We start from the raw sequence: 23,907 nt of genomic DNA on the forward strand, positions 1-23,907 counted from the left end.
TCGCCAGAACAGACTAGGGCAAGGCAAGGTCAGGGTCCAAAAAACGAGAGCAATAGGGTCTGGAAACCAGCAAAAAGGCAAGAAGAACAGGACATCAGAAAGGCTGCTTGCCGGATGGAACGCAACCGTTAAGGAGCGCTGCCCGGCAAGTTCTAAACGCTCAAGTGCAAGCGTCTTCCAGGTTGCGTTGGAAAGCAGAACACGTGACAAGTCACGTGCGCAGATTCCAGGGCTTGCTTCGAAACGTAGTCTGTGAAGATCGAAGCGGTGTTTGCTGCCCTAAACACCATGGCAGTCGCCACCGTTGGTGTTGTCTGGCATGAAAAGAGTGAGAGGCCTTCGGGAGCGGGTGAACCATGACAGTCACTGACTTTCCTAGTAAGAACTTCCAATGACTGTGTCTACATGGTTTCCAAGCATGGCAAGTCAGCAAAGTTGCCGAATGTAGACCTTCCACGACAACTCTCAGGGGCCTGTGGTGCTTTCAGACAGGCTTCGTTTTTTTGGCCAACACATATTCTGGAATGTTTGTTTGGCTTTTCAATTAAAATGCACTCACCTATAAATCCCAGCCTACCATCTTTGTTGTCAACCATGATAAGGGACCACGTGGCCGCTCTGAGGCAGGCATCTGAAACAGTGGCATACCGAGCGGGGGGCAGCTCCCCCCATGGCTGTTTCAAGAGTCAGACCGGGACATTTGCAGAGGGACACTTCTCATATTTGCCACCCTCATTGAAATCACAATGAGGGTGCAAAACAGGAATGGTTCCCTGCTGTCAGGCCAATGAGGGTGCCGAGCAGGTTCCTGCTTAGCGCCCTCATTTTCCTGATACACACAGCAAAAAGGTGTCCGTGTCCCACCCTGCTCTGACCCACTGCAGCAGCTGCAGCCTGAAGCGGTGCGGGACACGGACACGAGACAATGCTGTGTGCTCCAGTGTCGCAACACCATTGAGCAGATCGGGCTCCAGCCCCCCTCCTCCCTGACATTTGGGGCTATATTCACTCAACCTGGCTGACCTACAGAGCCGTGACCAGAAAGAACAGGAAACGGCAACTGGGCTTCATTGTTACCAAAGGCCTTGCAATTACTAACATAAAGCATTTCACTGTTAGCACCTTATTTCATATGCAGACATTTGTAGGCAATTGAAATCATGATGGCGGTGAGTACTTGCATGTGAGGGGAGCGATTGCAGGGTAGGAGGAGACAGGAGACCGCTGATTCTCTCAGCAGTCTTTAAGTGTGCGGTTTCAGACAAGAAGGACAGAGTTAACTGCTTGTAACATAGAAGCGATCTCCAGAATAGTCTGATTAGAATGTGTAAAGAAGTCAATGCAGAAGTCAATGCCCGCACACAAGTAAGTGTTCCCCTCCTTCACAGTCTCTGAAGTTGGCGCCTCTCCCAACATTTGAAGGGTTAGCCCCCTGCTGGAATGTTAGCCTAGGTGCACCCCTGGCATGCTCTGCCTTCAGTTCAAGTCCTCTGCGCATTCACTAGTCTGACTTCAGAAAGAAGTCAGGTCATTTCTTTCTGGAGTTGGAGTAAATCCACTCTAGAAAGAAATGATCTGAATTCTTTCAGAAGTCAGACTAGTGAACGTGCCCAGGGACTTAAGAAAGTAACGCTCTAGTTGCAGCGCCCGTGCCGCCCTGTAAGTAAAATGTTACTTTCTGTCTGTCTCCAGCCCCACTACGCATGACAGAAAACCAGGGAGCTCTCCTGGTTCCCTGTTAGCGTGGTGGAGGAGGAAGTAGGCTGGCAGGGTGCATTGTGGAGGCCAGGCCAGCACTGGAACAGGTAAGAAAATATTGTTTTATGTGCAGGTCTATGTTTATGTATTCCTGGTCTGTGCTGTGTGTTTATGATGTATGTGTAGTGGATGACTGTTGTGTGATTGGGTGGGTGTGGGCGTGTGTGGTGGCAGTGGAAAAGGAGGAACAGATTTTGGCAGGTGGGGGTGAGGGGCGGTCTGCCATAATGGCTCTGCCACTTTTTTTTAATGGGCATCCATGATAAACCAAGCATTCTATGTGTTATTACTTGGCTAGCCTGGCATTTTGGGGGCAGCCAATCTAGTCCTTCCTTACTGTGACATGACTATTTTTCTGGGCATCCGGTCCTGGACAACTGTGCTGCCTGACTGCCTGTAGAACAGCGGTCTGGAGCAGGACACAGACACACCCTAAACGCAAACTGGGGGCATAGCAGGAGCACCCTTCGGGTCCCGCTCCAGGCTGTTGATGGCACTGCAGGCCCAATAAGGGGCAAAGCAGGAGCACAGCTCCATGTCCCACCTTTGTCCTAATGTTGCAGGGAGAGTGTGCAGCGTCAGGTCCCCCCCCCCCCCTTGCACTGCTGGAAACTCCCCTGATCTGAAACCCCTGTACGTTGTAATTGGCAGAACTGTGCAAAGGCGAGGGAACTGATACATGGACTATACACGAGCATCACTGCCGGCTGTATAAACAATGGGATACGTGTTGAGAGCGTCAGTCTTTATCAGCTTGGAAATCCTGGCAGGGCGGATGCCCACGGGCAGTCCTCGTTGTTGCTGGCTGTGGCGGGTCTGTCTCCGTCGTGCCTCGCCCTGTCGCTTTCCATGCACGCCTGTATTATTCATGACCCTATATTCCAGTACATCACTCTGAGGGTTTCCTACAGGCCCGCATTGCTCATCGACTCCCTCTGATCCGTGTGCTCACCCGTGCACGCCCCTGTCACCAGGCCCGGCCCATTACTTATTTGCATGGAGCGCCGCAGGCTGGGATACTTGTTTAGGCGGCATTTTGTGAACTATGATTGTTAATTTGACAGCTGGGCCGCTAACTCTGATAAGGATGATAGTTCACGCACGTGTGTGGCAGCGCGCGCGAGATGCGTCGGTGCCTCATCTGACAGGGGCCCGCGCGAGACCAGTGTTATGCCACGCCGCTCTACCTCGCTAAGCCACGGCGAGGCGTGCGCGTGTGGCCGCGCGTCCCCGCCACCTCTCAAGCGCGCCTCCGCCGGCTCTGCACGTAGAGGGCGGGGGGCGCGCTCGCTCGCCGGCTGCGCTGCCTTCCTTTGCTGCCGTCCCTCCTCCAGCGCGAGCGCCCTCTCTCCGCCCTCTTTGTTTTGTTGGTGTCCCCGCCCCCTGGAGCCGTGCCTTGCCGCTGCACCTGCTGCCGTGCCTGACTTGATCCTCTCCATCCCTCTCGCCCTCCTGCAGGACCAGTGTGCTCCTCCAGCGGATACAAGAAGGCGGATGATGAGATGTCCGGGACCACCTCCTCCGCGGGCCCCGCTCTGGACGGGACAGCCCGGCTCATCCAGCTCAGCCAGCCCCAGAGCAGCAAGTTCCGAGACAACCGCGTCAGGTAAGCCGGGCGAGGGGGCAACTGGGGGCAGAGACACGCATCCACGCCCAGCGGGCAGACCATCCTTCCAGGGGTGTAGCCACTCACCACAGCTGCCACCTTCACGCCAGCACCAAAAAAGTTAATAAAAAAGGGGGCACATGGGCTGCACAGCGTGGCCGATTCAAGCAGCCTAGCAAAAAGTATTTGACTAGATTGGTTTTAATGGTCGGAGAATGAAATAGTGCTCAATTGCAAACCCTTGTCAGTTTCCGGTCTTCAGGTAATGACTGACCCTTGCTCCAGACTTGCCCTTTGATCGCTCCGTGCCTCCAGCCTGCGATGCGAGTGATCTCTGCTTTACACGCGCCGATGATGGCTTCTGGTTTGTGGAACATGGGCCGCCCTTACACGATCTGCATGTGCGGGGGAAAAGTATCGCTGCAAAGCAAGTTACCTGTGAATACCCTAAAGGAAACATGTTCGGCGTCTTCGTTGAGCCTATAGTCACATTTTCTTTTAGGAGGAGAGTAGAGGATGCCATTTATGCAGACGAAAAAGCTCCACCTACCAAACCCACATTTCAGACCAAGTCAAAACTCTCTGCAAGCTTCACCAACCCCAGGCCCGGCTCCAGGAATTTTCATCTGGGTGGGCCAGGGTTGTGATCAGGGGGGCCCACATTCCATTGGGTGTGGGTCTAGGAGTACCCTAAACAAAGTGCTGGCGTTGATCCAGATTTCCCAGATCCGTGATCCAGCAAAGCATGTCTTCCCAGATCTGCAAAAATACATTTGCACCCCTCTATAAAAAACAGTACATAGCAAAAGCGTAGCAAGGAAAATAGTGTTGCAACATCAATCTAACTATCTTCCCTTCCCATCTGCTATCCCCTTTCTGGTATATCAGATCCTCATTCACCTTTCACCGTTCAGTTACCTTCCTTCAGCTGCCCTAACCACCGCTCCCATTTACCTCCCCTCCCAGCTATTCACACCAGCACGCCTTTCCTTGCCTGGCTTAGGAGAATTATTGAGGGTGATGCCTCCTCGTCCTCTGAGAGGGCTGAGCAGTGAGGCCCCCAGTCTTTGTACCATCTGAGATGGTGTCCGCCCAACAATACCTTCCTGAGCACTGTAGCTACTCCCAGCATGCCCCGGAGGAGATGCTTGTGCTCCCTTCATCTTGTTGTGAAAGATAGATCCCCCCGGCCCCTCAGAATACTGAAGCAAGGAATGCGATTTTTTGTTTACTACAAAATTACATTTTCTTTCAAGCTTCAGTTAATTTCAAGAACAGAACATACCATGTCCAATCAACACAGGTAGTCTTTTGATCTTAAGAATATTTCGAGCACAACAACATATACTCCAATAATATACACATGTATATACAATCTTCCCTTCACCCACCCATTCCACAACCTCCTTCCCCCCTCCTTTCCAACTGAAACACTACAGTCGCCCCGTTCTGAATGTCTGCCATTAATGGTTCATTTCCAAAATTCCATGTTAAACACAAAATGTTATTTAATTGAGTTGAGAGTGCACGGGAGTCCTCGGTGCTGGATCAGGAGGCAGACAGTGCTGTTTGAGGGGTTTGCGGCCTTCTGGTATCGCTCCTGGTGGGGCGTGACCCTGTACATCATTGTCTGGTACATACTGTACATACAGTGGTAACACACTGGTTATAATATGCAATTGTCCATGATGACTCTTTGTTTGATGTGTTTACTTTGATTTGCTATTGAATGGCACAATCTTATTCAATAAATGTGGCCTGGATATTTTCAAAGTTACATGTGAGTGTCCTAATGCTTGTGCTGTCCATCTATTAAACCATGAGTGAGGCTTTTTGGAATAGCTTATAATGCGGACTGAATCACTTCGAGGGGTACCTAATTTTAACAGGTAAGGCATAGTGAAATGAAAAGTATGCCAAGGATCACACACTTTGATCAAGTGGTAAAGCCATAATTTGAGCCAAGCCTGAAATTTAGATACTTTACCACACATCGTCTGAGCTCAAGTTGGTACAAATATGTGTTGAAGTTTGGCTTTGAATACCTAAACTAATACTAAATGTTATAAAGATCACTTTAAAAAATGCACAAGTCACATGATAAACCAACCTGAAAATGTATTCATCATTGTAGAAACCCGTTGATGAAAAGATTAAGGGGGGCATTTTGTTTTGAATCCGAAATTGCAAAGAGTTATTTTCCTGTTTGCACTTTTTTGCAAAAGGGGCCATTCATTAATTTTAATTGTTTCCACCAAGTACTGAAAAAGTAAAGAGTATACCACAGGCTCCTTACTTTACCATTACGTGTTTGGAAAAGTGTAAATCACTTCCACAATTAAGGATTGTGGGAGCCATCCACAATGTATCCCTTTGGACTCTGCACGCTTTTACTAGGTGTAAATGTCAGACAGATCCCATAGGAATCCATTGGTTTTCCCCAATGTAAAAATACATGCTGGTGGAACACCAATCGGATTTGGCAAGGGGACCTTGTTAAGTCTGATCTGCTCTCCAACTTCGCCTGTCAAATCATAAAAAATCCAGCAGCTCATAAAATGTGGAGCTAACTGCATTTAGCACCACTTCTTCCACACCGCTTGACCTGGAACATTATCCCCTATGACTGTAGCTTTATTTTCCCCATCCTGAATGGAAGCCTTCAAGTTCCAGCATAGCAATTAAGGAGAATTTACAAAACTACTCGTACAGACTCAAAGTGAAATGAAACGCATGACAAAGTTACTGTTTCACACAGCTTGTTCTGTATCCCTTAACTTACTAATCACCGAACAATCACACTTAAATAGCTTCTTAAAACCCTATATAACTTTTTTTTTAAAGTGCTACAGCAATGGTCACTGCCTTTTTACCTTTTCTCATCTCTAATCACTTACTGTTGTAAATAATCTGCCTCTGAGACTCTCACTGGTAGGGCCTGATTAGCCCTGCTGTTTGTATTCGAGGGGAGGGAGTAGAGCAGGGGGGAGGCATTGGCATTTGTCCCTTGTCCGATTGTTAAATCCACCTCTGATTGCACTCTTAAGAAAATATTTAAATGCTGCTTTTTAGTTATAAAAGATGTACACTTTTTATCCTTTGTCCGTAACATTATAGAAAACTCACTTCTTTTTTTGTTATTTTACGGGTGTTCATGTTTCATTTCCAGCACTGCCTAAACGCCCAGCACCCAAGATTTACATCATACTTTCCAAACAAATCCCACAACACCCATGACCTATTTTGTTTACATGTAAACTCTGTAAATTTACTCAAACAGAATGAGGTTATCAAGTCAGTACTTATCATTTTGAATCATGAAACGTTTGGTCAGAGTACACTAGCCTTCCAAACAAAGATACATTCTATTTAGGTCGGAGCCCCACTGGTAAGTATGCATGAGAAGATTTGTAACTGGTCAATAGTTGCCAACCTAGCCTTATCATGTTCAGGTAGGGCCTTGTTGGACCAGCTCATTGAGGTGCAGCTTGATTCCCTAGGCATAGCAAGCAAGACACCCACATCTGGGCATGTACACGTTCACTTAGGGAGACAAACTCAAGGCAACATGCACTGGCCTAGCCAACAGCTTGGGCTTTTGATTGGGCATGAATAGGCATTTGCCAGGTACTGCCATGAGGGTACCACCTGGCCATAAAATGGAAAAAGCTGGAAAATGCTGTCAGTAACTGGGCATATGATGGCAAATGTCTGCTAATACCTATACACAAGCCAAAACTGCTGACTTTGTGATTGCTTGTTTAAGACAGGACTTCAGTGCAAGTCACAGAGGCATTGACCAATATATTGTTTATAAAATCAACTGGCTGAAGACACACATTAAGATAATTTTGCTACAACAGTAGCTCATTTACAGAGGCAATTAAGTAATTGAACAGTCAAAAGAATGCTTAGATATAACACTGGCAGGCCCTGTACAGCAACACGTGTGTTGTTACTTTGTGACAGAGCTTGCTCAAAAATTTCTGCAAAGGTTAGGTTTTGGTGGTGAGGCATTGACATAGCCATGGCTAGTCATTAGGTGGGTAGGTGACCAGACACATCATAGGATGTGTGTTTCTCCTCACAGTTTATTGCCATGTAATCTGTGTTTCAAATAATAGGTAAAAAGTCTCTGAATCAATCAGAACCACCGCCATTGCTCTGGCCAGCCTTCCATACCATTGTTTGCATATCAGCTTTGGCCCTGTCACTAATGTCAGAAGCCCTTCCCAAACTGCTAAACCACAGAGCCTAAACATTAATGTGGTTGGTTGGTTGTGTTCCAGTGCAGATGCAATACGGTTTAGCAATTGAGATTAAACTGCACCTTTTGGTGGCAGCACCAAAAGTAATTAGCTAATGGCTTGTCCCCTTCTCTAATCGCACAGACATACTACAGAATTATGGCATGGAATGTTGCGCAGAGCAACAGTAGTTATAATGTTTAATTCAAAGCATTGCATCTATCACTTTTTGATTTGACTATACCCTCGCCTCCAGAATTACATTTTTGTTACTACCAAGCTTATCTTTTCACTTATACTCAAGTAGTTAATGCAGCAGAATATATACTTTGAATGTTATTTGTAAGGCCCCCCGTCAGTTGACGCACCTTCTGCAGAAATCTGTGTTAAAGCAACTTTACCTGTCATTTATTGTTTGATCTAGTTAACCATTTTATTAAGCATGATGTGAAAAACCACTATATTCCCACAAAAAAAACAAACATACTTTAAATTACAGAATCCAAAATTTTGATTTTAGGTTTCAGAAAATGGTTGTAGGCAGCCTGCTTGAATACGTGTGCTACCTCACTAAGAGATGTGAATGGCTGTGGGGCATACATCATTGTGTAGGGTAAGAAAACAATTCCTGGCCCGGCCTCTTGCAATTCAGCCTCTCGGAATGATGTCTCTGAGGGTGCTGCTGAATGTTTAGAGCAGGGGTGCACAACTGATTTTGCCAGAGGGCCGAAGGTACCCTACATGTTGCCAATAGTGGGCCGAAAAGTAAATGCGGGAGGAGCAGCAGGCGAAGGAGTGGCAGGAGTGTTCTTCAACCCTCAATTATCATTAAACACATGGAAAAAATACATTTTTAGGTGTGCCGGTCTTTGTGTATTTCAAACGTATATTTTGTACTACAGATTTTCCATTTTTATAATTAATTTATTTCATAAGGATATATTGGCAATAGTGGACAAAGTAGACAAATCATTCAGGAGAAAAAACACTGTGCTCAAAGATTTCACACATTATGCCGCTTTAGATTTGCAAGGCACAAGCTCATTATTTTGGACTGCTATTTGGACTGCTATACTTTGCTGTTTGAGTTGGCCATACTCTTGGGAGTATGGCCTTCGTTGAGTCAGGTTTCCACAAAAGGCAAAGGAGGTACCCATCTTAACTGTGCCTAATTTAGCTTTATGATTGGGTTCACTCTTGCATGTGACACTATGCCCCATGGCCACCACCCCCTAACCAAACACTATGCCCCATGGCCATAATCCCACAACTAAAAACTGTCCCCCATAGCCCACACCTCCACACTATGCCCCACGGCCACCAACCCCCCACCCAAACTCTGCCCCATGGCCCCCACCCCCAACCAAGCACTATGCCCCATGGCTCCCACCTCCCAACCAGACACGATGCCCCATGGCCCCCACCCCTCAACTGAACACTATGCCCCATGGCCACAACTAAAAACTGTGCCCCATGGCCACCACCCCTCCAACCAAACTCTGCCACATGGCCCGCACACCCAACCAAACACTATGCCCCATGGCTCCCACCCACCCACCAACCAGACACTATGCCCCATGGCCACCCCCCCAAACACACTATGCCCCATGGCCTCCAACCAAACACTAGGCCCCATGGCCACAATCCCACAGCTAAAAACTGTGCCACATGGCCTGCACCCCCACACTATGCTCCATGGCCACCACCCACAACCAAACACTATGCCCCATGGCTCCCACACCCAACCAGACACTATGCCCCATGGCCCCCACCCCCAAATAAACACTATGCCCCATGGCCACAATCCCACAGCTAAAAACTGTGCCACATGGCCCACACCCCCACACTATGCCCCATGGCCACCACCCACAACCAAACATTATGCCCCATGGCTCCCACACCCAACCAGACACTATGCCCCATGGCCCTCACCCCCAAATAAACACTATGCCCCATGTCCACAATCCCACAATTAAAACTGTACCCATTGGCCACCACCCCTCCAACCAACCTTTGCCACATTGCTCCCACCCCCCAACCAAACACTATGCCACATTGGCCCCCCAACCAAACACTATGCCCAATGGCCCCTACCCCCCAACCAAACTCTATGCCCAAAAGCCCCCACCCCCCAACCAAGCTCTATGCCCAATGGACCCACCCTGCAACCAAACACTATGCCCATGGCCACAATCCCACAACTAAAAACTGTGCCCCATTGCCTGCACCCCCACACTACGCCTCATGGCTACCACCCCCAACCAAACCATATGCCCCACACCCCCCAAACAGAATGACCAGTGGATTGCATCAGCGCAAGAGCCTTTTCACAAAGACTGTGAGCTCAATAGAATTGGCATCAACAAAGACTGTCTGCATCCCTGTTTCACTACAAATCAAAGTGTGTGATCCTGGGCAAATCATGCAATAGTACTGTGCCTTATCTGCAGTGATTCACTTCATAGCTTATGTTAGCATATCATGCTGTTATAAAAAACAAATCCTAATGACTATAGAGTTGCTGCATCTATAATAACAGTGCAATTTAGGTATTTTGCACCACAAAGTTATTTTCCACTTGGCCTACTTATGGCAACCTATTCTAAAGTCACTTCCATTTTACCTTCAAGTACCAAAAACTGATGATGCTCCTTGCAACGTTCTTTTCTGTGAAGTCACTTCTGTTGGTGCAATCCGTATGCAAGTGTAGGTGTTAAAATGCCATCTGCCACTAATGTTACCAAAATAAAGTTGATGGGAGGGGAAGCTGCATGAATGAGGCCCTATGTATGGAATTGTGCACACTGCATTTGGGGGGAAAGTAGCAGGACTTTTTTTGCGCCTCACCCGACACACTGTTGCAATGCTGGATACGCCTCTGCACACACCTCAAACTCCCAGCACACACCGATAAAGAACATGAGAGCGCCCCCCACTTACCAGCACTGTGGATGTGCTTGCGCTGCAGCTGGCGTGGAAAGGCTGAAATGCCTTCCGGCAACAGTCCACACCACGCCAGCTGCAATGCTGGCCCTCTATTGGTGTAGCCCATGCACTACGTGACTCGTAAGAGCCACGTAGTAAATGCAGTCCACCAATAGAGGGTCAGCATTTTCCGGCCTGGCAAGTAAAAAAAAGACTTTCCTAACAGAGGACGGCCGTAGCTGCTTGCGGCCTGTCCTCCGTTAGGAGAGTTTTTCATCCTGGCGGGCCGGGAACATCAACATGCTGGGCCGCACTTGGGCCGCATGTTGTGCACCCGTGGTTTAGAGTGAAATCCACCCCCCACTCCCTCGGTTACCAGTGGTCATTAACACCACTGGCATGGCCCCCTTTCTGGGGGGGGCAGAGGCTGGCTTTGTGGGGGGCCTGGCCCCCCTGGCTCCCCTGCTGGAGCCGGGCCTGGCCAACCCCTAAAGTCCCACCTGCGTGCACGTTTCTGGCTGTAAACTGGCGCCACGGAACCTTCCACTTTTAAGCCCTTTTGACTCGATGTTTCTCGGGATACCAAACCTACATGCTATGCAATACATTCATAATTTTCAAAGTTAAAGACTAAAGTATACAAATATTCTGCTGATATTTTACAAAACGTATTTCCTTAGCAATTTCACGGAAAACTGCAATTAGGCCACTAGGGACGCATTGCTGCTGTGGTGCTGCATGGTTGCCGAAGTGTGAAGATAAGTTGTGAACTATATTAACAAAATAGACAGCAGGAATGGTTGGGCAAACCATGAGCATCGCTTTAGGTTGAGTGCCACACTGGACACTGACGTGATGCGCGGCATGAGGACAAAGGTTAAATGCTGTGCTGCTATGGACTGGGCTGCGTGTGGGATGCCATGTCTTATTGGTGGCCCTTCCTTTTCAAAGTTTGCCAGATTTGAAGTTAGTTTGGCCAATCTGGCCCCTGCAGGAGGTGCCACGGCACCTTGTCGGTTACATAGACCTGCCATGCTGTAGAACTAGCAGTGGGTAGAGGTGAAGGGAAGGGTACTCTCTCATGGGCCAGGGTAAGTGCTGTGTCGAGATTATGGATGCAGCTTTGGAGACCTACAAGGGCCCGGAGCTCTGATGTGTCGAAAGCTGTTACATTTGTTGGTCTATTAATTATGTAGGCCCAATCAAAATGTACCAGCAGCACCAGAGTCTCTAAGGAGAGTGAAATGACATTTCCACTGACGGGCATTGCATGGTGCACCTTCTACCAGATGCCGATTACCACTCCACAATCAGCCACCGCCACCCTAAGACTTGTCTTATTTGAGAATTTAACAACATTGAAGGCCTTGACCAAAATGATTGAGCTGAAAAGTGGCAGGAATCTCAAAGACTTTCCAATATGGACGTTGGGCTGCCAGTATTATTATTTTCAATATGTTAAGCGATGGTAACACTGTAAATGGATTTTGTTATGAACATTTACCAATATTAAAGAAGGTTTGCTGGGTTTGGTCTTCAAGCACTTTACTGCTTTCAGTGTGTGAACAGGCATCGTGCAACTTGCACTTGAAATAGGACAGAATTTGATTGTATCAAACTTTTACATTAAAACCACAAATTAAACCAATACTTGTAAGGGCTCATACCTGTGCCTGTATCAGTCAATCATGTCTATTACGTTACCATCGCTTCCACGTGGCCGATGTCATTGGAGCTCCTTCTATTTATTTATTTTTATTTATAATGCGCCTAGAAACAGGCGCGTAGGCTTAATAGCGCAGACATAACATCCAACATGAAACGAGTAATCTCAAGAAAACGGAATCCTATCTGGGATTAGGCAATTAGTCAGTGTAAGAGGAACATTTTTAGGCCATATTTAAATTTGGGTCGAGACCAGCACAGCCTCAGATCAGGGGTCAGTGCGTTCCAGCATTTCGGGGCCACATATTTGAAAGACCCCTGAGCAACGGCATCAAGCTTGGCCCTGGGAGTTGGTGGAAAACTTATGTTGTTGGACCTCAGAGCCTTTCGTACTGGCAGCCAGGCTAGGCGATTAGACAGGTAGCCAGGGCTAATTCCGTATAGTCATTTGTGCATGATACAAAGGGGATAAAAAGAGATTATACTGTCTATGGGCAGCCAGTCACCTCCTAGCCTCTGAGACATATTTCCTGCTCAGACCTTCCACAACTCTGACGGCATTGTTCTGGATGATTTGAAGGCGCATTATTCCCCCTTTACTTGCCCCTTGTAGTAGACTTGCGCCATAGGTTAATTTAGCTCCTACGCTTGCCTGGACAATAGTGGCACGGTTTTCCTGGGACAAAAAAGTAAGTTGAGCCAAAAGCTTTAGATAGTAAGAGGTAGATGACATTACATAACTCACATGGGCTTTCATAGCAAGTTCTTGGTCAATTGCCACACCTAGCGTCTTCACTTCTGAGAAACTAGTGATGACGCAGCCAGATATAACAAACTCCTTATAATCCGGCCTCAATCTCCCCAGTCGTGCGGCTGAGCCCACAATCATTACCTCTGTTTTAGCATCATTTAGCACCATTCTAGCCATGCATATCATTTTTGGCAGTAACACATGATGGGAATGTTACACACACAACTTTCATTGTAAGGAATGGCCAATGAATTCCAGTGTGGAAAGCACTGTTGGTTAAAAATTTAAAATTGTATAGTGGTCACTGATGACAAGGGATCGGTTGGCAGCCACCCTTTTTGGGCAGCATGCATATACTGATTTTTGTATCACTGAGACCTTTTACTAGATGAGACACAACTCTGCTCAAACCTTTCATGAACGTGGAACCTTTCTCCTTAGAAAGGCCGGTTTGACAGTGTTGAGATCTGATGGTGATAAGATATTTTTGATTGATCTGGCCCCAACGCGATTGAAACTCTTGTGTTTGATAAAACAGAAAGTAACTGTTCTTAATATGGGATCCCAATTCCCCTTGTATCAAAACTATTGGCATGGAGTGTATACAGAAGAAAATGGCATTTGATTTCCCCCTGGCCACACTCCCGGCATTGTCTTTGTTATCTCTGTGTATTTGTCAATTTCTATTGGTTGCCTCTGCTGTACCCTGATGGAAAGCGCTATTTAAGTCTTCACAGAGAACTATTTATATCTTAAAACTTCAAGGATTAAATTTACCCTACTTTGTGGCTTCAGAAGTGGGATCTACAGTTTACTTTGCTGAGTCATGTAACAGCCCTGAGCGCACTACAGGGTTTGCTGCCCAGCACTTTATTAATAAGACTGTTCTATTAACTGGCATACCCTATTGCTGACCATAGCACCATTCCAGGTAAAAAAAAAAGAGTAGGATAACAATATTTCCTAGCCAGGTAACCAGGTGTCCAGATGGTAGATTGCTGGTAACTGGAGAAAAAGTTCAGGAGTTTTTTTTCATCCAGCATGTTTGCATTTTCTTCTCCAAAATCTGGATAAGTAACATTCGCTATCCTGCATATTTGCTTATCTGGCATTATTCGGTTCCCAGTGATTTAATCAGGCATTCACTGTAATGCTTCTTTCTGAACTAAAATCTAGGGACAGTTGTTCATTGTAATGAAATGGCAAACTAGTGTTGGCAAAGCAATCGGGTTTGACTTTAGTAAATGCATGACATAATGAGAGGTCTGCCTTTTTAATAACCGTCAGTAGTGAATTGTGAAAGTGTGTACTTTCTTGACATTTTTGATGTGTTATTGTTATAATGATTAAGTGGGTAAGTATTTGTACTAACATGCACACAATGTTTTTGGAATATGAAAAGCGGCATTCTACACAGTTTCAGTTATTGTTAATGTATGGCAGCATTGTGATATGCAGTACTATATTCATAATGGTATAGTAAGCGTATCTACGTTGTTTTAAAACCGTACCAAAAAACGAGACACAATATGCATGTATTTCCCTGTGCTCAGCTCTTTGCCCCTTTATAAGCACTGTAATAGATTGTGTTACTACCAAATGTAATGACACTCAGTGATTTGATCTCAAAAACGTGAAGGCCTGGGTCATCCCCCATGGAATCCAAAACTCAGACCTCAGGATACAAGCGCATTTGTGCAGCACGCGCTGAACAAAAGATGCTATCTTAAAGGCAAACGCCATCTTTGCCATGCTACTCTGGTGCCAAAGTGCTTTCGTTTACAGAAAGGGCTAATGATGTGATGCACTGTGGCATTCTGACCACCCAAAAAAATGCCCATTCGGATAATGCAGAACTCCAAAACTCTCCCAAAGTGGAACCTTTTACGAATTAAACAAAAGAAGGATCCCTTAAGCACATTCATTGTTCATCAAAGGGACATGATCAAAGTGGTGCGTGCCAAACAATCAAAGTAGCATTTTTTTATTTTTTTTATTTACTTGATTCAATCAAATTAATGATTTTTACAAGAAGAAGAGATCATAAAATAGAAGAACTACAGCTTTTACATTCAAACGAAGCAGAAAGAAAATCGTTGCTCGCATTCTAATGTTGAGCTAAATTTGTTTGCTGATTTGGGGAACCAAGATCTGTTTCAAAGTCTGTGCTGTGGCAATAGTCCAAGCAGTCCTTTCGCCGCTCATTAGTCTACCCCACCACAGCTCTTCATCTTGAATATAGGAAGCCGACAGATGTGGCAACAAATACTTCTCCCCGATTGACTTTATTCCCGGGCAGTTGAGCAACAAATGTCGAATGGTTTCAATCTCCTCGTCGTTGTGGCAGAAGCGGCATTTGTTTGAGTTGCTTTGACCTCTGACTGCCAAGATCTCATGGGTTTCGAGGAGATTTAAATGAGCCCTCAATAAAGAAGTTTCTAACTGATTTACTGGGGAATTTTTCCAAGTAGTTCGGGACAGAGTTTAGTTTGCTCGGCTGTGGGGTTAAGTGGCTGGTTGATTTTAACACAGCTGCACGTTCCAGAGTCTTAATCCAGTCGAGTTCTTCCATTTTCTTTTTTATTTTCGTCGGGTTTTGTATTAGCTCGGCCTCAGATGAGTGGATTTCATTCAGCTTTGATTTGCACCATGTTTTCAGCATACTGCATCCTGTACCTAATGTTTCTTCTCTGATTATATCTAAGATGTTTGGGCGGTCGGGCAGCAAACCTTTCCTGTAAAGCACCATGCTGTTGGTTTCAATTGTCGCTGCCATCGAGAGCAGCCCTAGCTCTCTTCTGATTAGCAGCATAGAGGTGGATTTTGGAAGGCCCAAGACAGTGCGCCAAAAGTGGCCTTCCAGCTTGGGCCATAGCTTCACAGGTGTTTGCGGTAGAGCCTCAGCAGCGTAAGTTAAAAATGGAAACACCTTTGCTCGGTAGAATCTCATCATTGGCACCAGGGAAAAGCATCCACATTTGTTGTCTAGTTCTCGAGCTTGGGTGGCTAGTTTCTTTACTTTTTCCAAAAGAGTTTGTTTCAACGCTGCCTTTATGCTAGAGCAATCTAGGGTCACTCCCAAATATTTGAAATGTTGTACTTTTTCAAGGGCAACCCCTTCAAGAAACCAGCTCAGTCGTTCCTTTGGTCGTTTAGATTTTTCCAGAACTAGAATCTTTGTTTTCGCCACATTGATTTGCAAGTCGTTGGCATGTATGTAGGCTGCCAAGTTGTCAAGTTGGCGTTGGAGGCCAATTGGAGTAATGTCCATTAGAATCATATCATCTGCATACAACAGACGTGTTGTTTTCTCCGAGCCCATAGAAGGTGGAAAGGATCGGATGGTGGATTCTGAGTCCTTAAAGTTGCCCATATAAGCTATGAAGAGAGCCGGGCTAGTGGACAGCCCTGCTTGACTCCTCTTCCACCCAGGATTTCCTCAGATAGTAGGCCAGCTTGGTTTAGTCTAACTCTCAGCCTGGTATTCTTGTGGAGGGCACGGATGGGTTGAACAATATCGCAGGGGCAGTTCCACTCTCTCAGTTTTTTCCAGAGAGTCTCTCTATTGACCTGGTCAAATGCTTCAGCCAGGTTAATGAAGACCACGAAGACTCGAGGGGCTCCGTCAATGATTTTACTCTTCAGCGCGCTCAAGAACATAATGTTCACTGTGGTGCCGATGTTTTTGGTGAATCCCCTTTGAAAGGGATCTGCACATGGGGCATCTTTTGCCCACAGCTGGAAATTTTTTAATGAGAGAGCCCCGGACCTTGCCAATTACGTCCAATAGTGAGATGGGACAGTAATTTCTTGGCTCCTCTTTGCAGCCCTTTTTAAATATTGGGACCACGATAGAGGTGGTCCAGGAAGATGGAATTGACTTTGCCTCCAAGCATCGTTTGAAGATCGTGCTGATCACTGTCGACCATTCCTCAGGATGTTTTTTAAGGTCCAGATTGGTGATGCCATCAGGGCCAGGCGCTCTGGAAGGTTTGAGTCTTCATATAACCTCTGTTATATCCTATTTATTACTCGGGTCGATCCATGGTTCCAGTTGGATGTTTTTCTCTGTGGTAAAAGGCACTGAAGGGGGTTGGAAGAGTTGTTTAAAGAAGTTCATCCAGGTCGCCTCGCCGATGTTGTTTAATGGAGCTTCCTCCGCTGATGTGTCGGCAGATCTGAGTAGTGCCCAGAATTCACGGGGGTTGTGACCATACACGGGCCTCAACCTTGATTCCGCATCCTGTTGATACAGGTTTAGGCGGTGGTGCCTAATCCAGGTCTTGTAAACTGTTTGGGCTGTTCAGAGTAGATCAAGGTTTACTTGCGAGGGCTGTGACCTAGCTAGTCGCAGCAGTTTCCTAAGCTCGCGACGTTTCTCCACCAGTTTCTTACAGTATACATGGCTATGAGGTCTGAGACTACGTCTGGCCTTGTTGACAGATGATGTATATGGGACCAAGAGAGGCTGGTAGTTTGGGGCTACAGAGACGTTCTTTAAGCGGCTCGATTCAGTTCCCCTTTGGTATTTATTTTATTTATATTTTATTTATTTATATAGCGCACCAGATATATGGTATTGTAAAGTTATCTTTGCCAGTGATTCAACAGACAATTTGAGGCGGTTTCTTTGTTGGTTGCACTCAACTTGATTTGGCATGAAAACCTTTCGGGCTGAGCATGATTTCCACTTGAAAGCCAGTAGATTGTGGTCGCTGGCAGTACAGTTGACTACTTCAAATGAGGCGGCTTGTGCTACTAAGGGTCTGCTCACAAAAATATAGTCGATGTCGGCGAAGGAGCTTCCTCTCGCCCAAGAGGGCGCTCAGTTTAGCCTTGTAAAGAGGTCACCTGTGTTGAGAAAGGCTCTTGATGACATTAGGGTGAGCCACTTATTTCCTCTGTCTTCTATCTGTGAGGACGCCATCAATTGTGGGCTCGTTTCGTCATATGGACGACATATGGCGTTAAGATCACCACATATTGTCATGAGAGCAGCTGGAAACTCCACAATTGTTATCAATGGCTTGCTCGATCATCAAGATGAAGGTTTTATCGTCCATGGCCAAAGGATTCCAGTAAATGTTAATGATCAACAGCAATGACGATGGCCTGGTGTTTTCACCAATTGGTTTGTCCCATCTGAGTAATGTGACAAGGCGGTATATGGATGTCATCAACATTTTCTGGATATGTAGCCCACTACCTGAACGAATTGCATTTATGAGGCCTGAAAAAGGACGGCTCAGTGCCCCTTTTTTTGCTGGGGCGAAGGCTATTACGTATCCGTCCATTGTTGGTTTCTCCATCATCCAAGATTCTTGAATACAGACTATGTTGAAGAGACCTAAGTTTAGGTCACCCTCCTTGGTCAAGTGGTAGAAGCGCCTTGTATTCCAGGACCCCAAAGACTTGTAGGATGGTTTGCTGGATTTTGTCCAGTGATCCATTGGGAAATCGTCCTATTCCCAATGGATTTTTGTAGTCGATTTCGCCCGATGACTTTCCCTGCTCACATGGTTGATTGTCTTTCACCGAGCGCAAGCTCTGGCGGGAGCTGGGAATCAAATCACTAGAGTAGTTGGATCCTGTTTCTTTCGGTCGAGTTCCTTTGTTAGTGTCCTCATTAGTCATCCACGATGATGGTTTGAGAGAGATGGGTTCAAAGTCAGTGCGATTTTGGGTTTTTAGAGTCCTGGCCTCCTCGGCCAGCTCCCTTTTTGATGCAGAAGGGCTATTTCCTGCTAGTTTGAAAAGATCAAACCCCAATTTCAAGAGGTTTTCAGCAGCATCGGAGATCCTGTTTTTTACCGAGTTAGAAGATACGTGAAAATAAGCAGTCACTTTTTTTCCTTCGTGGATGGACGCCTTAAGGACGGAACACATTTGAACAAGTTGAGCACAAAACCACGATTTAGGACAACGTATTTCTTGTTGTCCAAGAACAATGAACGCTCAGACTTTGCTCTAGCGGGAGGTTTCCAGTTGCCCAACTTTGGATTTGATCTCTGATGATGAGGGCTTGCTTTCTCTAGATGGGAACCTTTGGGATGCCTCATCGATTTGGAGGGCAAACGGTCTCGAGTGGCATGTACCCATCGGTTTTTGCTGGAAGAGTGATCAGGAGACAGGGTATGAAGACTTGGCTCCTCATGTCTGTTGCCTAAGGTAATGGGATGCAAGTGCCCTGCACCATCTGTTCTAGGGGGGCATCTTAATTGCACATGTGAGGGGCTCCTTGTTGCTGCAGGGACCCAAGTGGGTTTCGAGATAAGTTTCTTGCATCGATTTTCCAGAGTCTGGAAGTGGGGGTCTTCAACTTTGACATTTCTTGGCGAGGGGTTTTCCTCTTGCACCTGAGTAAACACTTAGGTTCATTAACTTGTCATCAGCGTCAGCTTCCCCCAACCTGGATTTAGATGAATGACCGGAAGAGGTTGCATCACCTACATGCTTATGGTTGACTGTCCGGCCTCTGGTTGCGCTGGCTTTGGTACTTTGGACTTTTTCTGCGTATGTAGGTTTCGGGAGCCAGATTAAGGGCCATCCCTCGTTGTTTAACGAGGCCTCAACTCGAGGCAGAGACTGTGTGGTGGCTGAGAGGTCTTTTGCTTTCTAGCTGTCGAAGATTGAGAACTCTTTGTTTGAAGAGGCTTTTGGTGGTAGGTCGGGTTCAGCTGAGTCCTCCAATTCAGGGAGAATAAGGATCACCTCGTTGTTGATAGCGCCATTTGGACTTTGGCCCCCTGGCTAGCTCTTGTTACTTATGCTCATGGAACCTTTTGTAGTTGGGTTCTTCTTTGAGGTATGGACCTCTGGTTTACTACTAGTCCAAGACGGAAGCATCTGTGTGCTGATTTCGGTGGTCATTGTTGGTCTTGAGAAAGGGAGGGATGAAGTGACCACTGTGGCTCCATGGGAATGGTCTTTCGCAGGATCACAGGAGCCCCAGGAGCCCTTTTCCACTCGGTTGTTTAGTGCATTGATGTATTCTTCAAGAAAAATCAGACGACTGTTCATCATGGTGTAAATAGATGTGTGGTCTTTTAAAGTTTCGTTGATGGACTCATACAGTTTACAAAATGGGGCAAGGGCGATTGTAACAGCTGACATAATTGACATAATGTTAGACTTCTTCCCCGGAGAGTCTTTAGAAATATTTGCTGGGAGCTTGCTTAGTCGTCGATTTATGGGAGGACTTTTCTGAATACTTGGACCTCTAAACTGGTCTGAAGAAAAAGAGGATCTTGAGCCTGTTGTGGGCTCAGGCTGGGAAGAAAAGAATATGCCAGATGGCAGCATTGAACTGGAATCAGGGGCAGGCATGGTGGAATTTGGTCGGAGGTCCGATACAGCATTAACATCCGACTGTAGATCACAGCTAGCCCTCGTCAAGGAGGTGTCAGGTTGGGGGCGAAAGTTGTTTATTTCCCTGGGGTGTGCAGAAGGAGATGATGTAGGTGGGGCTGCTCTTACGGGATCCCCTTTCACCTCTTTCGCCATCTGTGGTGGAATGGCCTCTGTGTTTAGGCAGTCAGAAATTGGAGAATGCAGTGGTTGGAGGGCAGCGGCAGTCGAAGAAAAAGGAAGAGTCTCCAAGGCTGCTGGTAAAGCTTTCAGGGGATCAGAGTCTGCTGCCATGGGCCAAGAAGACCACCCAAGACTGGTGGGAGGCCCTCCCTCCACCTCCGTATGCGGGGTGGGTTTGCACGGCCGCAATCAAAGGGGGTGAGGAAGGCTTGGTGAACCAAAGTGCCATCTGACAGAAGAGGTGGGCAGGCCCAGGCTTTTGGGCCTCCGGCCAGATCCGGCAAAGGAACCCCCACTGGACATGGGAGACTGGCAGGCACTTTGATAGATGGCGCCTGGTCGATGACCGCTTTCAGGATCTCTGCATCCGAAAGTTCCTCAGATGGAGTGACTTTCCTCTTTAAGAATTTGGCAAAGAAGTTTGTGGTAGGCGAGGTTGCTACTGTGATTATAGACTCCACCTTAGAGGGTGCCCTCTTTGGACTGGAGGCCGGGTTTGTGGGCCTTGGCCGTAAGCTCAGCTGCGCTTTTTTCCCGGATTTTTGATGTAGATGAGCACAGCGTATTCTTGAGGCGCTGGTTTGTGGAGGCATGTTGTACTTTTGGTTGGCTACGATGTTCAGAGCCATTGAAAGACCTATTTGGTAGAGAGCCCTCTGGGGTTTCCTTCTCCTCAATGGGGCCCGACTGGTCCGGGGACAAAGAGGACAGACCCGTCTGCTCACCCAAGAGCACCTGCGCCTCCACTGAGGACGGGTGGGGGTAATGCTGGATGTGGACCACAGATTGATTTAGAGGCAGCGGGCGAGATGGGCTCGCTTGTGCCCGTGGAATGCCCCTGCCCCTGGCCCCGTCCCCCTCAGGGCTGGTAGGTGAAGTCAACAATGTCAGGGGGAGCAAATAGAGTTGAGGAACCTTTTGCAAAAAACACTCATCAAGGAGACCTCAGCGCCCTGTTATCTTCAACAATATCCCAGTGCTAGTCGCATGAGTTTTGTAACAACGGAGAATAAATGGTTCCTCCACTCCGTTTTGAAAATAAGTATTGGAAAAGTAGTTACTTAGTATCGCTCATGCGCCAGTACGAAATAAAGCAGATTCCACTTAGTCAAGGTTTGTTTTTAAGCAATTTTAACTTTATGAATACAAAACGTGCCCTTTATGATGACACGTGTTTCAACGAACTCAGTCGTCTTTCTCAAATCAGGGCTAGTTTAGCAAAACATCATCTATTTCAATCATAGATATTATTATTCATTGAGTAAATATATAAGAAATATAAAACAAAATATGTCATATTGGTATAATGTATAAATGTCAAAGGAAACAATAACAATGGGAGAAAAAGGAAAGGGGGGGGGGGAAGAGAAAAACACAATTCTCATGACTACATATGTTTTTAGGTATCAGTTTGCAAGTGTAAAAGCAAAATCTAAACATCTTCAACTGAACGGAAAAATTGCATCTTACCTAATCGTATTGATTGAATGTTCAGAAGGGTGCTTTTCAGCCACTCAAAAATAGTCATGGGCTCAATCCCAGCCTACCAAGTAAACTTTAGGAAATTAATTGTCCATTTAACTAAATTATGTTCAAGTTATAAATGTTTATGTAAATCTTGGTTATTTTAGCTAAGTCTTTATGTAGAATAGACCGTAAGTCTGTTTTGATACCATTTAGATGATCAGAAAGCTGCACGAAAAAGGTAATGTTACTGTCTTTTTCCAGCGTGCTAATGAATCCTAATTGCACTGTTAAGAGTTAAGTGGCAAGTTTAAACTCATTAAGTCTTCCGCGTGTTAAGCGGAGTAAGGGTGCAGGCTACTGCTGCTAACCTCTTACCTCTATAGTTCAAGCACGGTCTCCGTACAAATCTGTCCGCGTTCGGCAAGCGAGCCGAAAAAATGGTGACCTTAACTATTGTGATCTGGTCTCCATGACGACCGTAACAGTCCTTCTACTGTTTCTACTATGGGCGCCATGTTTTGGGTAACAATGCACAAGAAATAATAAGGTTACCAGTTATAAGAGCCCATACTCCCCGTGTGGAACGAAATGGATTTGTTAATGAAGCGTGAAGAAACCAAATGTATATATTTATGTCGCATGTTGAAACAACGTAGTAAATCCATGAATTAAGCGCATAATCTATTTATCGGCAGAAACTGTTTACTTAGAAGGGACGCATATAAAGTTGTCCTGACAACTGATAAAAGTACTTGAAGAGAAACGGTTACAGGTCATGGCTAAGTGGTGTAGCCATGGTATGAGGACAAATGATGTATTGGCAATAATGTGATTCGAAAATTTATTAGGTGGCCATTACTGAAATTGTTTCTAAAGAAAGATCGAAAACGGACGTCGGTTGTCGGCATGGCGGGTTGCCATGGCAACTGCTATTATTGATATCACAAAATGTTTCACTGGTTAAGAGTAATCGGTGCTAAATGTTATACTTATGTGCCTAGGACAAATAAAGTGGAAATAATAGTGCCTTTAAACGACAATTGTATGTTGATTTTGAATAAATTCAAATAAGGAACATAAGGAAAATGCTAGCTAAAGTGCACAAAATCCAAATGGGCAAAGCTTTTTTATATATATTGTAACTGCACCTCCGTTGAGGGCCCCCGTTGGAGGATATATAGGAGGAGGCGCAGGAACAAAAGCCCGCTCCCCATTCCCCTCCCATCCCCGCCTCCTACCTCCTTACCTGGTTCGGCCGGCAGCGCATCTCCTCCGAGGTGCGCTGTTGGGCTTACCTCGGAATGCGGGGGGTTCACACAGGGGGAAGGAGGTGTGGCGGTGAAGTGGGCTCCGGGGGCGCCATCCACAGCGTCCCGCTCAGGGGATACCCCTGATTCTGTGTCTTCTTTTCTCTGCACGTCCAGTGCACGCGGAAGCCCTGCCTCTCGGTCAGAGCCGTGGAACATTGACAGTGATTTTTCCATTTGCTTTCTCGAACTACGGAGCTGACGTCCCTCTGCCTCTGATGCGGGCTTGCAGTCAAAAGGAGGAGCAAGATCGAAGAATACTTTCACCTCTGCTTCTGGCTGGCCACGCTGCCATAGGCTGCAGAGATTGCTACTCTGCAGCTACTCCGCGGCCGCTCCCCGGCAGGAGAGGGTTTTTGTAACAAAGTTCCACCCTCTCAGTAGAGCTAGTGAACAGACTAGCAACAGGAACATAGGGAGAAACACTCTCTGGTAAAGCGTAGGGATGACTGCAGAGACTGCTACTCTGCAGCTACTCCGCCTGCATTACTGTCACAACCGTTCCAATATATGTACCAAATAGCAACAGGAACATAGGGAGAAACACTCTCTGGTAAAGCGTAGGGATGACTGCAGAGACTGCTACTCTGCAGCTACTCCGCCTGCATTACTGTCACAACCGTTCCAATATATGTACCAAATGTTTATTAA

At 46.4% G+C, this 23,907-nt stretch overlaps 1 protein-coding gene across 3 annotated transcripts in view; it reads left to right on the plus strand.

Annotated features, from left to right (window-relative positions):
* Positions 1–23,907, plus strand: part of ATP8A2 (ATPase phospholipid transporting 8A2) — a 3,773,191-nt gene that overhangs the window by 901,543 nt on the left and 2,847,741 nt on the right. For all 3 annotated transcript variants that reach the window (XR_011284127.1, XM_069639892.1, XM_069639893.1), the window contains exon 2: positions 3,217–3,364. Coding sequence is in view for 2 of the 3 variants with exons in the window: in XM_069639892.1 (XP_069495993.1) it covers positions 3,217–3,364 (148 nt within the window). In the remaining variant the exon portion in view is untranslated. The remainder of the gene's footprint in view (positions 1–3,216; positions 3,365–23,907) is intronic.

The sequence above is a fragment of the Ambystoma mexicanum genome, chromosome 7q (assembly GCF_040938575.1).
Source record: "Ambystoma mexicanum isolate Mex_15411 chromosome 7q, UKY_AmexF1_1, whole genome shotgun sequence".
Taxonomy (NCBI): domain Eukaryota; kingdom Metazoa; phylum Chordata; class Amphibia; order Caudata; family Ambystomatidae; genus Ambystoma; species Ambystoma mexicanum.